The 15,454-nt window shown below is 38.7% G+C and overlaps 2 protein-coding genes and 1 long non-coding RNA gene across 3 annotated transcripts in view; all 3 read left to right on the plus strand.

Annotated features, from left to right (window-relative positions):
* Positions 1–3,520: 3,520 nt before the first annotated feature.
* LOC103519007 (bleomycin hydrolase) lies at positions 3,521–4,903 on the plus strand. Its single transcript, XM_026830643.1, has 2 exons — positions 3,521–3,761; positions 4,733–4,903. The coding sequence occupies exons 1-2, from the start codon at positions 3,528–3,530 to the stop codon at positions 4,901–4,903; spliced, it is 405 nt and encodes a 134-aa protein (XP_026686444.1). The 5' UTR covers positions 3,521–3,527.
* Positions 4,904–7,985: 3,082 nt separating this feature from the next.
* LOC103519010 (glycoprotein 3-alpha-L-fucosyltransferase A-like) overlaps positions 7,986–15,454 on the plus strand; it is a 32,293-nt gene continuing 24,824 nt past the window's right edge. The window contains exons 1-2 of the mRNA XM_026830644.1: positions 7,986–8,041; positions 8,249–8,264. Coding sequence (XP_026686445.1) covers positions 7,986–8,041; positions 8,249–8,264 — 72 coding nt within the window. The remainder of the gene's footprint in view (positions 8,042–8,248; positions 8,265–15,454) is intronic.
* LOC113471468 lies at positions 12,656–14,559 on the plus strand. Its single transcript, XR_003394157.1, has 2 exons — positions 12,656–12,716; positions 14,337–14,559. It is a non-coding gene; the product is annotated as an uncharacterized LOC113471468 (long non-coding RNA).

The raw sequence follows: 15,454 nt of genomic DNA on the forward strand, positions 1-15,454 counted from the left end.
AAAGGGGGAGAGGGGTGGCCAGGTCCCCTTGCACCCCCCCCCAGTACAGTCCTGCTCTAAGCATACAGCAGTGTACTAGGCAAAGTTCCATAAACATTACACTTTACAATCTGTACTTTTTAAAAGTTGCATGTTTGGAACAAAAACTTTTTTTTGCTCTCGCTCTCTCTCTCTTTCTCTCTCTCTCTCTCTCTCTCTTTCTTTCTTTTTCTCTCTCTTTCTTTCTTTTTCTCTCTCTTTTTCTCTTTCCCTCTCTTTTTCTCTTTCTCTCTTTTTCTCTTTCTCTCTCTTTTTCTCTCTTTTTCTCTTTCTCTCTCTTTCTCTCTCTTTCTCTCTCTTTCTCTCTCTCTCTCTCTCTCTTTCTCTCTTTCTCTCTTTCTCTCTCCCTTTCTCTCTTTCTTTCTCTCTCTCTTTCTCCCTCTCTCTCTTCCCCTTTTGTTTCTCAAACCAGAGTTATATATGTACTCAGTAATCTGTGGAATCAAACTTGAACCTTCAAATGCCATGATTGAAATATTCTACTAAATAACTTACATGATTTTCATAACCACTGGTGTTGCTCAATATTTGAACAGAATTTATCACACTAGAAGAAGAAGAAGGAAAAGAAAAGCCTCCTATATTTTTATATATAGATATATTTTTTTTTTTTTTACCCATTTCAGTTCTGAGAATTCGAAGAAAATGCGGAAATTCCAATGTAAATTCGAGATTGAAAATTGATTTTTCATGCTGGAAAGGAAGAGAAAATAAAAATAAAATAAATAAAAATAAATAGGAGATATTCTTATTCATCTCGACTTGTGACATCTTGGAGACTTGATTCTTGTTTACACAATTCTTCCTCGATAGATAGTTCTGTTATTGTTCTATTTTATTTAAGTATAGGTAATTATTTTATAAAACACAATTCCTTCGTTTAGTATGTCTTACTAAACGAAGGAAGTAGGTAAGTTCCAAGTTTTATACCGACAATGGGATCTTACATTTAGAGGTACATATGTATTTAGTTATAGTTTGTCTGTTTTCCCACTATAACTCTCAGACAGTTTGTCCCATTTTGCTGAAATCTGGCAAACATGTTTCACACCGAAAACAAATTATTTGCTCAAAAAGACATTTTTTTGCTGAATAGAATTTGAGCCTAATAATTAGGCGTTTGTGGGCTCCGTAGGGAATGTAGGGATCCTTTTTCCTAGAGTAAGTTCTACATTTTCACTGAATTTCGAGTAGTCCTGATCACAAAGCTCCTCTATTGTGAGTAAGCATGTGATTGGCTGATGTGACAATTCTCAAAAAAAAAAAAAAAAAAAAAAAAAAAAAAAATTTCTTTTTTTTTTTATTACTTTATTCTTTGAAACAAAATGAAGTTAAAAAGTACTTCTTGGTAAACGCATCTAATAAAATAATACCTACTTACTAAAAATTTGGATTAAAATCACTAGCACTCTGGATCTAGTTCAGACGTATCAGATGTACGAGATTTTGAGACTATTTGTATGCTCAAAATAAAATTATTGTGATCCAATAAAACTTCTTTTTTAAAAAACAAATGAATCCCATGATTTTTTTTACTGGGGGGGTGAATACCTGCGGCCCGCCAATGTTCAACAAATATCAAAAATGGCCCTCTATACATTTTGAGTTTGACATGCCTGCTGTAGAAGCTTACATAATAATCTCTATTAATCTTACTCAAGGCCAATCAAGTGCATACTAGATAATAGTACTTGAACAATGGAAACAATAGAAACACCTAAGATCTGTTTTATTTATTTATTAAAAATCCAAAAAGCACATTATTCTAACAGTAGGAAAGTGAAGGGAAAACAGGGAAATAGCACTATAGGAAAACACTAACTAACCCACAAGACAAGGGATACACCAAGTGTCTCTTAGTGTGGGTAGTTTAGCATTAAAACACCACCACCACCACCGCGCGCAGCGCGAACGTATTTTTTATTATTTTCTACAAGTTCGGCCATGCCTTTTCCACAAGTTTGGCCATGCCTCGGGATGAACTAGCGGTATTCCGGAGCGAAGCGACGGAATTCAGCTAGTCCTTTATATGTTAAACGTAGGTACCTACATACCTATTTGATAAATTTTATTGAAAACTGTCTGAAATCAAACACAAACTAATGAAAAAAACTTTTTTCGAGGGTTGAATAGAGGGAACTGTAACTGCTAAAGTCTTATAGTCCCGAATTAGAACAGAGGACGAAGACAGGTTAGGAGATAGCCAGCCTTATCTCTTCAGGATAAAATCCGCCCCGGGCGGGAATCGAACCTAGCTAGTCCTTTATATGTTAAACGTAGGTAACTACATACCTATTTGATAAATTTTATCGAAAACTGTTTGAAATCAAACACAAACTAATGGAAAAAACTTTTTTCAAGGTTTCAATAGAGGGAACTGTAACTGCTAAAGTCTAATAGTCCCGAATTAGAACAGAGGATGAAGACAGGTTAGGAGATAGCCAGCCTTATCTCTTCAGGATAAAATCCGCCCCGGGCGGGAATCGAACCCGTATTCTAGCGGTTACAAGGCAGACACGCTATCAACCAAGCTAACTAGGCTGGCATTTATCATTGCTTTGTTACCAAATATCATCCCTATGACCGGCATGTACCAGGTATTTATTCACCTTTGTCCACTCTGTGTTTCCAGTGTCGAATTACGAGAAGGCCCCCCTGACGTCAGATCTGTTGGATAAGTTCCGTTCGGACTTCTACGAGTGTCCGAAGAATGTGGTGGCTCAGAACGCATGCTCCCGTCTTGATGTATTGGAGGTGTGCACATCACGGGAACGTCTGCAGAATGTCAGCCACAACTTCACACATAAGGTCAGCTTTCAACTTTATTTTAATGTTTTTCACATGTACATTTGTACATACGTCAATCAAGAGAAAAAAATCTAGTGTGAACAGCACACGACTTTCCTCATCCTATTGAATGGTGCTTATTTGGGTGTTCTGTTGTAACATTTACAATATCTCTAACCGTTTAGTCGATATATACACATAAGGTCAGTTTTCAAATTTATTTTAATGTTTTTCAAAAAATGTACATTTGTACATACGTCAATCAAGAGAAAAAAATCTAGTGTGAATAGCACACGACTTTCCTCATCCTATTGAATGGTGCTTATTTGGGTGTTCTGTTGTAACATTTACAATATCTCTAATCGTTTAGTCAATATAGCTGAAAACCGCCAAAAAGCGGTCGAAACCCGCCAAAAAGCGGTCAAAATACCGCCAACAGCAGCATCTATCTCAACCAAACGTTTTGACTTTCATCCTTGTCATATTTGTGAACTACATACCAAATTTCAAGTCTCTAGCTCATACCGTTCCCGATATATTGTTAAATTACACCAAAAACCGCCAAAAAGCGTAAAATGCCACCAACCATTGCACCGATCTTAACCAAAAGTTTCGTGTCGCATCCTTGTCACATTTGACAGCTACATACAAAATTTCAAGTCTCTAGCTCTTACCTCGCTTTGTTACCAAATATCATCCCTATGACCGGCATGTACCTAGCCAGGTATTTATTCACCTTTGTCCACTCTGTGTTTCCAGTGTCGAATTACGAGAAGGCCCCACTGACGTCAGATCTGTTGGATAAGTTCCGTTCGGATTTCTACGAGTGTCCGAAGAATGTGGTGGCTCAGAATGCATGCTCCCGTCTTGATGTATTGGAGGTGTGCACATCACGGGAACGTCTGCAGAATGTCAGCCACAACTTCACACATAAGGTCAGTTTTTTAAATTTATTTTAATGTTTTTCACATGTACATTTCCCGCCCGGGGTGAACTTTATCCTACACAGTTCAGGTTGACTCGGAACAGCTGGCTTTCTTCTATCCTGTCTTCCACTCTTTGATTTCGGGAAGATAAGACGTCCGCTGTTACAGTTCCCTCTATCAAACCCCTAGAAAAAAAAAATATCTGGTGCGAACATCACACGACTTTCTTCATCCTATTGAATGGTGCTTATTTGGGTGTTCTGTTGTAACATTTACAATATTTCTAACCGTTTAGTCAATATAGCTGAAAACCGCCAAAAAGCGGTAAAAATACCGCCAACCGCAGCACCTATTTTAACCAAACGTTTTGTGTTGCATCCTTGTCACATTTGTGAACTACATACCAAATTTCAAGTCTCTAGCTTTTGCCGTTCCCGAGATATTGTTAAATTACACCGAAAACCGCCAAAAAGCGGTAAAATGCCGCCAACCGTTGCACCGATCTCAAAAGTTTCGTGTCGCATCCTTGTCCCGCCAAAAAGCGGTAAAATGCCGCCAACCGTTGCACCGATCTTAACCAAAAGTTTCGTGTCGCATCCTTGTCACACTTCGCCAAAAAGCGGTAAAATGCCGCCAAGCGTTCCACCAGTCTTAACCAAAAGTTTCGTGTCGAATCCTTGTCACATTTGACAGCTACATAACAAATTTCAAGTCTCTAGCTCTTACCGTTCTCGAGATATTTTGTTTACAGACAGACAGACAGACAGACAGACAGACAGACAGACAGACAAACAGACACACACACGGACCAATGGCTGAAACTTTTGATTTAAGCTCTAGAGATCGGAAGAGCCAATGGCTGAAACTTTGGATTTAGGCTCTAGGGACGTGTTTTGGGACTAAAATTTGACCCGATTACATTACTTTCCTTCCTATAGGATAAGGAAAGTAAAAATGCTACCTAACGTGTGGTTTTTCAGGTGGAACTGGATGCCAAGCCGGTAACAAACCAGAAGAGTAGCGGGCGGTGTTGGATATTTGCCTGCCTCAACGTAATGCGACTTCCCATTATGAAACAATACAACCTGGAGGAGTTCCAATTCTCACAGTCCTACCTGTTCTTCTGGGATAAGGTGAGGCCTTTTTTTTAATGAACGAAAATTCTCGCTCTTAACCCTTTCATTGCTATTTATTTATTTACCTAATTTACCTTCAATGTCGAAGACAAGGTAATGTATAGGACCATGCAGCGTGTACTCGAAGGTTTGGCTGACCATTTGGACACGACATTGTTTGATGGACAGCATTCAATTCCCCCCATTTTATACCGATTCCCCCGATTGCAAAATTTGAAGCCAGAAGGGTATGATTCTATTCCCCCGATAGAAAAAAGAAAGGTATAGTTCTATTCCCCCGATGAACAAAAAATGAAAAACATGTTTTAATTCAAAAACACCAATATATTCATCAACCAAGTAATCAGCAAACTTTGTAAGATTCATATTGTTGGGTTTAAAACCCAACCAATTACCTACTGTTGTGATATAATAACACAAAGAAACTGCATTTATTTATTTATTTTATTTTATTTACTTACCTAGTACTGTGATAAAGCACTCTTGTCCTATTCAAGTGGTGTAAATAAGCACTGTTAGTAGCCTACTTACCTAGTGCTGGGACAAAGGACTCTTGCGCTATTGGAGCAGTATAAGCACTGATATTACTACTGAAATTTTCGTTTCCCTCTCTCCCGTCAGGACGTCGCATGGCATCTCCTACACGAGAGTCTGTTCGGTTCCGTAGCAGACGATCAGAAGCTAATGATCTGGGACACTCGCTCTCACAACGTCAGCAAACCCTCACACACTGTAGACGCTCACACGGCCGAGGTCAATTTCTCGGTTTTCTCTTCGTAATTTTTCTTCAGATGGTGTTTTTGAATATTCCTTATCCACGCTTGAGTTAAATCTCAGGTAAATTCATAGGTGTATTTGGAGATTTCGCATCTATTTTCATACCAAGAACATGAATTTTTTTTTTTTTTTTACACAAACAGTCGATCTGTCATACAGAATAGAACGACTTAGGTCATGGAATATGGATAGGTATGTATTCGAAGAAACTTTCAGTCATAAAAAAAACTGCCCTCTACCTTCAGGTATGTCTGGTGACAGATCCGAGGCCTACTAACGAGTATAACAAGGCATACTCCGTGGATTGTCTAGGCAACGTTGTAGGCGGACGTCAAATCATCTACAACAATCAACCAGTAGAACTGCTAATGAAACTCGCTGAAATTGGCCCGCGGTCTTTGTCTCATCAGTTTTGTGATCTTTCTCTTATACCTAGCTACAAAAATTAAGTGTGCAGAAACGAGCTTTCGTCAGATAACATTAAAGGGTTCAGTTAACGGGACGCTAATTTTGGTTTCAAAACCTCTCTACTCAATGGGCAATGATCTCCAGTAAAAATCTGGTGTGAAAATCACACTACTTTCCTTATCCTATTGAATAGAATAGAATAGAATATACCTTGTTTATCCTGTCCGAATAGGACTGACCCAGCAGTCTAAACAAGGTCTCGTATATTTGATGGGTTAAAGAATAATACATACAACTAACATGCTTTTTTGGGTTATGCTTATTTGGGTGTTATTCTGCCATAACTTTTACAATATCTCTAACCCCTTAGTCAGTCAGTGAAGCTGAAAACCGCCAAAAAGCGGTCAAAGTACGGCCAACCGATACTAAAGGAGAAAAAAATCTCGAGTAAAAAGGGAAAACTCGCTTCCATTGTTTACACTAATAGGTTCATTTAGATGACTCACCTAATACTCGTTCATGGTGATAATTGTAGGATATTATTCTAAGTCTGCCTTGTCGTTTGAATATAGAATAGATTAGTCAGAAACGCGTACAGTAATCAGTGTGTTTTTTTACTTTCCTTATCCTATAGGAAGGAAAGTAATGTAATAGGGTCAAATTTTCGATGGTCAGTTTTTAGTGTCAAAACACGTTTTGAGGTCCCTAGAGCCTAAATCCAAAGTTTCAGCATGTGTGTGTCTGTGTGTGTGTGTGTGTGTGTCTGTCTGTAAACAAAATATCTCGAGAACGGTAAGAGCTAGAGACTTGAAATTTGGTATGTAGCTGTCAAATGTGACAAGGATGCGGCACGAAACTTTTGGTTAAGACCGGTGCAACGGTTGGCGGCATTTTACCGCTTTTTGGTGGTTTTCGGTGTAATTTAACAATATCTCCGGTTCAACGCTTGGCGGTATTTTACCGCTTTTTGGCGGTTTTCGGTGTAATTTAACAATATCTCGGGAACGGTATGAGCTAGAGACTTGAAATTTGGGTTGGCGGCATTTTACCGCTTTTGGGCGGTTTTTGGTGTAATTTAACAATATCTCGGGAACGGTATAAGCTAGAGACTTGAAATTTGGTATGTAGCCGCTTTTTAGCGGTTTTTGGTGTATTTTAACAATATCTCGGGAACGGTATGAGCTAGAGACTTGAAATTTGGTATGTAGTTCACAAATGTGAAAAAAGTTAGGGTAAAAGAACACCCAAATAAGCATCATTCAATAGGATAAGGAAAGTCGTGTGATGTTCGCAACAGATATTTTTTTTTCTAGGGGTTTGATAGAGGGAACTGTAACAGCGGACGTCTTATCTTCCCGAAATCGAAGAGTGGAAGACAGGATCTGGAAGAAAGCCAGCTGTTTCCAGTCAACCTTAACTGTGTAGGATAAAGTTCGCCCCGGGTGGGAATCGAACTCTCGATCTAGGCATTACATTGAAAGGTAGTCGGGTTATACCTTCCAAGCTAACTTAGGCTGGCTAGAAAAAGTTCGCCTCGAGCTGGAATCGCGAACTCTCGACTCGGGCATTCATTAGATCGGAAGTCGTGTTGTACCTTCCAAGCTAACTTAGGCTTGTTATTAAGAGCTCAAATTTTCCAGGTATGTTTATATACCTTACCTAAATATGTGCCCTGAATTTCAAAAGTTCATCTTTAGAGGAATCCGATCTATGAAGGTGAGAAAAACCTGCCGAATCGGTTCGTGTAAAGATACACAGGCGTGCTTACTGGAACTTGGCCTGGCACACTGCCGTGCGCTCAGATTCTATTCTATTCTGTTCTACTCTATTCTATTCTGTTCTATTCTAGCACGCCGGTATTGGGTATTGTTATCAGTGTAGGTAGGTAGGTATGGCAGTGTGACACGTTACTATGGTGTGTCATATGCGATATGGATTATGGATTCATTTGAATATCTTCACTACAGGGTTATGATGCAACCCTTACCGTTCAGCTAGTTACTAGCTATCTGTGTATACCTTTTAGAGGCTTAGTGCACTGTAGAACCCGAAGGTTTTATCAAATTTCGTTATCAGGCCTGCCACACATGGGAAACGCAATCGCACGACTTTTAGTCGCGCCGAGTCGCGCGATGTCACCTGAAAATCCAAACCTTAAGCTGTGTCCCCCCTTAGTCGCCCAGTGCCAGCGGTTTGTATTTTACAATTTCAAGCTGGGGGACGTTTTGTCTGGTTGGGAGACTTCAAACAGGGAGTAGATTAGCTTGGTCTGACTTGGGGGGACTTTAAACCGGGAGTATATCAACCTGCATTTTCCCTTGCTAAAGAAATAGCAAAGGTTGAGTGCGAAGGGCATCCACTCGTAAAATTTGTAGCCAAAACCAAATGTCAGCCCAAGCAATCACCCTAGTTAGGGCTAATTGAGAGGCTGACGAAAAACCCAACCCCGTCTGTACACGGGAAAAGGCGAAGAAAAAAGAAAGAATTGTAGGTATGAGAGTTTTTGTTTTCAACTTCTTTTTATTTTTATTCAAGTGACAAACACAGACCCCTTAATCTATCCTCGTTTCGTTCCCACTCATCAGATCCCCACCACACCTCACCTCACGCCCGTCAACTTTGCATCCGAACTGCTCAAAGACCTCACGGACTTCAAACAGGGAGTAGATTAGCTTGGTCTGACTTGGGGGGACTTTGAACAGGGAGTGTATCAACCTGCATTTTATCAACCTGCATTTTCCCTTGCTAAAGAAATAGCAAAGGTTGAGTGCGAAGGGCATCCACTCGTAAAATTTGTAGCCAAAACCAAATAAATATCAGTATAAGTACAATAGTAGTAAAAACAGTAATGAAATTATACCTATATTTCCCCCTCAGCTGCGCGGACCTGCGCAACCTCATATTTTACCCTTTCCCGTTCAAACGGGGTCGGTATGATGTACCCCATTTCCGGATAGCTGCTTGATACTCTAAATGAAGCATGACTTATACTTACGAGTAGACCGCATTACTTATACCTATGTTTCCCCCCTCAGCTGCGCGAATACACAAAGGACCTGCGCAACCTCATCTCGGCCGGAGAATCGGACGCTTCGATCCGCTCGACCATTCAGACTCAAATGGCGACCATCTACAAGATTGTCGGCATTTGTTTGGGCATCCCGGCCAAGACGTTCACCTGGGAGTACCGGAACAAGAACAAGGAGTACCATAGTGTGGACAATGTAACGCCCCTGCAGTTCTATAACGACTATGTCAAACCCTATTTCAATGTCGAAGACAAGGTAATGTATAGGACCATGCAGCGTGGACTCGAAGGTTTGGCTGACCATTTGGACACGACATTGTTTGATGGACAGCATTCAATTCCCCCCATTTTATACCGATTCCCCCGATTGCAAAATTTGAAGCCAGAAGGGTATGATTCTATTCCCCCGATAGAAAAAAGAAGGTATAGTTCTATTCCCCCGATGAACAAAAAATGAAAAACATGTTTTAAATCAAAAACACCAATATATTCATCAACCAAGTAATCAGCAAACTTTGTAAGATTCATATTGTTGGGTTTAAAACCCAACCAATTACCTACCTCGGTTTTCTCTTCGTAATTTTTCTTCAGACGGTGTTTTTGAATATTCCTTATCCACGCTTGAGTTAAATCTCAGGTAAATTCATAGGTGTATTTGGAGATTTCGCATCTATTTTCATAATTATCTTTGATTCTTTATTTTATTACATTTGTCTATTTAAAATATTATTTCTTTTTCCTAAGAATTTGACTGAAATTTTTTCACGGATGATATAGGTAGGTAGGTATATCTAAATGTTTGGATTATTTGGTCCCCGGTTTGGATTCAAACTTTGTAAGGGTATTTTTTTAAGAAATTAAATTAGAATTGCCAAGATAGGAAAAGTAAAAAGTATTGGATCTATTTTTCATTCGGGATAATTTACAAATCCATTTGTAAATATCATCTCGAAGTATTTTCATCTCGAAATTCTGACGGATACTTTCCCCAGACAATCGAGTAATTCAAACTTTGTAAGGGTATTTTTAAGAAATTTAATTAGCATTGCCAAGATAGGAAAAGCAAAAAGTATTGGATCTATTTTTCATTCAAGATAATTTACAAATCCATTTGTAAATATCATCTCGAAGTATTTTCATCTCGAAATTCTGACGGATACTTTCCCCAGACAATCGAGTATTTGTCAACAATCGCCAAAGAATTCACCTTTGAAAGAAGCGCCCGATCCAAAGAAAACATTTTCCTTGTTATTTCTTGTACCTACGGTACATACTGTAGATAGGGGTAATTTTGGACCACCTGTCATTTTAACATTTATATTCGATATCACAATTTTAACTCTTGCTTGGGATAATTTTGAGGCTAATTGATGCCGGGGACGTCAAAGTGAATTTAAACTCGGTTTAACTTTAACTCTCGGATTAAGTTAATCCGAGTTTGAAATCTGATTGTGACTGATTGATGCCCGGGACGACAAAGTGAATTTAAAATCGGTTTAACTTTAACTCTCGGATTAAGTTAATCCGAGTTTAAATTCTGATTGTGACGCCGCGCCAGAAGTAATCTGATTGATTTTAAACTTTGGATTAATTTAAACTAGGTTTAAATTCAAATTGTAGTCCCAGGTATCAATTTCAAAATTACCCCAAGTTTCCATTAAAAGAGGAAAAAAAATCGGACTATACATAATAATCTTATTTTAATCTTCATTATTCCTATGATTTATATTTTGTGTTCTTTGTAATGAGTATTTCGCTGATTGATGCCGGGGACGTCAAAGTGAATTTAAACTCGGTTTAACTTTAACTCTCGGATTAAGTTAATCCGAGTTTGAAATCTGATTGTGACGCCGCGCCAGAAGTAATCTGATTGATTTTAAACTTTGGATTAATTTAAACTAAGTTTAAATTCAAATTGTAGTCCCAGGCATCAATTTCAAAATCACCCCAAGTTTCCATTAAAAGAAGAAAAAAAAATCGGACTATACATAATAATCTTATTTTAATCTTCATTATTCCTATGATTTATATTTTGTGTTCTTTGTAATAAGTAATTCCTAATAAATTTTATATCTTCGAAAAAAACGAAATACTCTCTGAAGTTCAATTTATTTTTTATTTTGACATTTTAACTGTTACATATTTTCATACAGATTGAACAAATTTTTAATTGAATTTACTAGTAGGCATATCTCGGGATTTAATGAGATATACCCACCAGCAAATAGGACAGATTTTAAATTTCAATTTAGAACCAAATGTGATCAGGAGGAAAAACGAAACCCTGTGGTTTAATGGTAATGACGCTCGCCTGGCAAACAGGAGGGCGTGGGTTCAATCCAGTCGAAGTATTGAATTTTGTTCTCAATACAATTACTCATTTGAGATTTTGAATACGATATATGTACGATAGAGTATCCGGATTTTTCAGTCGGCGAATGAAAATAATAGACTCTGGGAGCAGAGAAAGAAACATTATTGTAACGTTGTGTTCCTTCCATGGAAAATTCCACATGTTGCTCTCCACACTCGATGTTGCTTTACCTTAGTGACTCATGGGAGATATGAGAAAATGCTAGGCGCACAGTTGGGATAGTACTTGGAGCATGCTCCAGTCTTGGTTTGTCCTATTCTCTCCGCCCGTGTGTATTGGGAAGATAAGGATTCCTTTATTAAGGGAGAGTCATATTCTCAGAATTTCTTTGTGGCCGTGCTAGATTTCGGTTTGGTCGTGGCATTTTTAGTTGAGATTTTGCTGTTTTCGTTATGGGTCCGTTCCCACGTGTCGTGAGTTTCATCCGATTTTTTTCCGAATATCCTGATGTGACTGTATAGGCATCAAAGTGATTGAATTGATAGTGTTCCTACTGCGCACGACACGATTTTTTCCGAATATCCTGTGACTGTATAGGCATCAAAGTGATTTAATTCATAGTGTTCCTACTGCGCACGACACGATTTTTTTCCGAACGACAAGTGGAAACGGACCTTGACTTTTTATTAATTTACTCTCCAAGGTCGAGGTTTACCACCGTGGATTGTCTCAGGATTGAGTTCCATCCGAGGTTGACCTGGCTATTAAGGAAAATCCTCGTTTCATCTCAATCTCGAGTTGGTAAACCCCGGCCTAAGCAACAAGGCCAAGAATTGACGTATCTTTTGAATTGTGACATTTTTAGTTTATTTTTACCTAAGTAGGTACTTCATTGGTGAACTTTACCGTGGATTTTTGTGTTCGGTACCTACCTAGCTGAATTTTAGCCGACCAGGTAAGACGATTAAATTGATCCTCACTTCCCTTCCTAAACTACTTCTCCAAGCTGCCCTGGTCACGTAAAACTTTTAAAATCGTACAAAACACACAACGCAAATGATTCAATGTCACATTGTCACACGTCACACATGTTGTCGAACGAAAAGATCGGGATTTTTACTTTCCTTATCCTATAGGAAGGAAAGAAATGTAATCGGGTCGAATTTTCGATGGTCAATTTTTAGTGCCAAAACACATTTTGAGGTCCCTAAAGCCTAAATCCAAAGTTTCAGCCATTGGTCCGTGTGTGTGTCTGTCTGTGTGTGTGTGTGTCTGTCTGTAAACAAAATATCTCGAGAACGGTAAGAGCTATAGAGACTTGAAATTTGGTATGTAGGTAGCTGTCAAATGTGACAAGGATGCGACACGAAACTTTTGGAATTTCGGGATTTTCCGATTTTTCCCAGTATGTACAAAAAATAAGGAATCCAATAGTGAAAACCGCATCTTCCTAGCTCATCTCGAAGTGGGTTAGAATTAGTATGAGTAAGTGAGTGAGTGAGTGAGTGAGTCAGTCAGTCAGTCAGTCAGTCAGTCAGTCAGTCAGTCAGTCAGTCAGTCAGTCAGTCAGTCAGTCTTTAAATTTTAAACTTTGGATTCAAATTGTAGTCCCAGGCATCAATTTCAAAATCACCCCAAGTTTCCATTAAAAAAAGGAAAAAAATCGGACTATACATAATAATCTTATTTTAATCTTCATTATTCCTATGATTTATATTTTGTGTTCTTTGTAATGAGTATTTCCTAATAAATTTTATATCTTCGAAAAAAAAAAAAAAAAAAAAAAACACTCTCTGAAGTTAAGGAAAATCCTCGTTTCATCTCAATTTCGAGTTGGTAAACCCCGGCCTAAGCAACAAGGCCAAGAGTTGACGTATCTTTTGAATTGTGACATTTTTAGTTTATTTTTACCTAAGTACTTCATTGGTGAACTTTATTTCCTAATAAATTTTATATCTTCGAAAAAAACGAAATACTCCCTGAAGTTCAATTTATTTTTCGGAATTTGTAATTTTATTTTGACATTTTAACTGTTACATAGTTTCATACAGATTGAACAAATTTTTAATTGAATTTACTGGTAGACATATCTCGGGATTTAATGAGATATACCCACCAGCAAATAGGACAGATTTTAAATTTCAATTTAGAACCAAATGTGATCAGGAGGAAAAACGAAACCCTGTGGTTTAATGGTAAAGACGCTCGCCTGGCAAACAGGAGGGCGTGGGTTCAATCCAGTCGAAGTATGGAATTTTGTCCTCAATACAATTACTCATTTGAGATTTTGAATACGATACCTATATGTACGATAGAGTATCCGGATTTTTCAGTCGGCGAATGAAAATAATAGACACTGGGAGCAGAGAAAGAAACATTTGTAACGTTGTGTTCCTTCCATGAAAAATTCCACATGTTGCTCTCCACACTCGATGTTGCTTAACTATCGTCCCTGAGTCTTGTTTCGAAGAAATGAAAACTAAAAGCGAGAGAAAATATTAAATGTAGGAAAAGTTTTGCTGGCCTCAAACTCTGTTCCCCGTGTATTTCTTATGGGGGGGACTAAAAAACGTCAATATCTTGGGAACGGTTTGGAATTTCGGGGGTTTTCGATTTTTCCCAGTATGTACAAAAAATAAGAAATCCAATGGTGAAAACCGCATCTTCCTAGCACATCTAGAAGTGGGTTAGAATTAGTATGAGTGAGTGAGTGAATTACACAAGGGGCTGTATATATTTAGGAAATATATATTTTTTTTTAATTAAGGGGGAGTCATATTCTCTGAATTTTTTTGTGCCCGTGCTAGATTTCGGTTTGGTCGTGGCATTTTTAGTTGAGTTTTTGCTGTTTTTGTTATGGTCCGTTCCCACGTGTCGTGAGTTTCATCCGATTTTTTTCCGAATATCCTGTGACTGTATAGGCAAAGTGATTTAATTGATAGTGTTCCTACTGCGCACGACACGATTTTTTTCCGAATATCCTGATGTGACTGTATAGGCAAAGTGATTTAATTGATAGTGTTCCTACTGCGCACGACACGATTTTTTTCCGAATATCCTGTGACTGTATAGGCAAAGTGATTTAATTGATAGTGTTCCTACTGCGCACGACACGATTTTTTTCCGAACAAGTGGAAACGGGCCTTCACTTTTTATTAATTTACTCTCCAAGGTCGAGTTTTACCACCGTGGATTGTCTCAGGATTGAGTTCCATCCGAGGTTGACCTGGGTGTTCATAGTGTTCCTACTGCGCACGACACGATTTTTTTCCGAACATCCTGTGACTGTATAGGCAAAGTGATTGAATTGATAGTGTTCCTACTGCGCACGACACGATTTTTTTCCGAACATCCTGTGACTATAAAGGCAAAGTGATTGAATTCATAGTGTTCCTACTGCGCACGACACGATTTTTTTTCCGAACGACAAGTGGAAACGGGCCTTAACTTTTTATTAATTTACTCTCCAAGGTCGAGTTTTACCACCGTGGATTGTCTCAGGATTGAGTTCCATCCGAGGTTGACCTGGGTATATTAAGGAAAATCCTCGTTTCATCTCAATCTCGAGTTGGTAAACCCCGGTCTAAGCAACAAGGCCAAGAGTTGACGTATCTTTTGAATTGTGACATTTTTAGTTTATTTTTACCTAAGTACTTCATTGGTGAACTTTACCGTGGATTTTTGTGTTCGGTACCTACCTAGCTGAATTTTAGCCGACCAGGTAAGACGATTAAATTGATCCTCACTTCCCTTCCTAAACTACTTCTCCAAGCTGCCCTGGTCACGTAAAACTTTTAAAATCGTACAAAACACACAACGCAAATGATTCGGAGCTGAATGTAAACGCCTTCCTGCCCCTTCACTTCTCCTCGTCATGCCGGTCCTTTGACTCGTGCACAAAAAACCGACAATAAGGGGAGCACAGGGCAGGAGCAGTGGCAGTAGAAGTGGCGAGGCGAGTGAGGTGTTTACATTCTCGTCATGCCCAATTCCCTGCCCACTTTCCTGCTCATTGCCACAGAAGTGAGCTGAATGTAAA

Source organism: Diaphorina citri, unplaced genomic scaffold, assembly GCF_000475195.1.
Source record: "Diaphorina citri unplaced genomic scaffold, Diaci psyllid genome assembly version 1.1 scaffold2480, whole genome shotgun sequence".
Lineage (NCBI taxonomy): Eukaryota > Metazoa > Arthropoda > Insecta > Hemiptera > Psyllidae > Diaphorina > Diaphorina citri.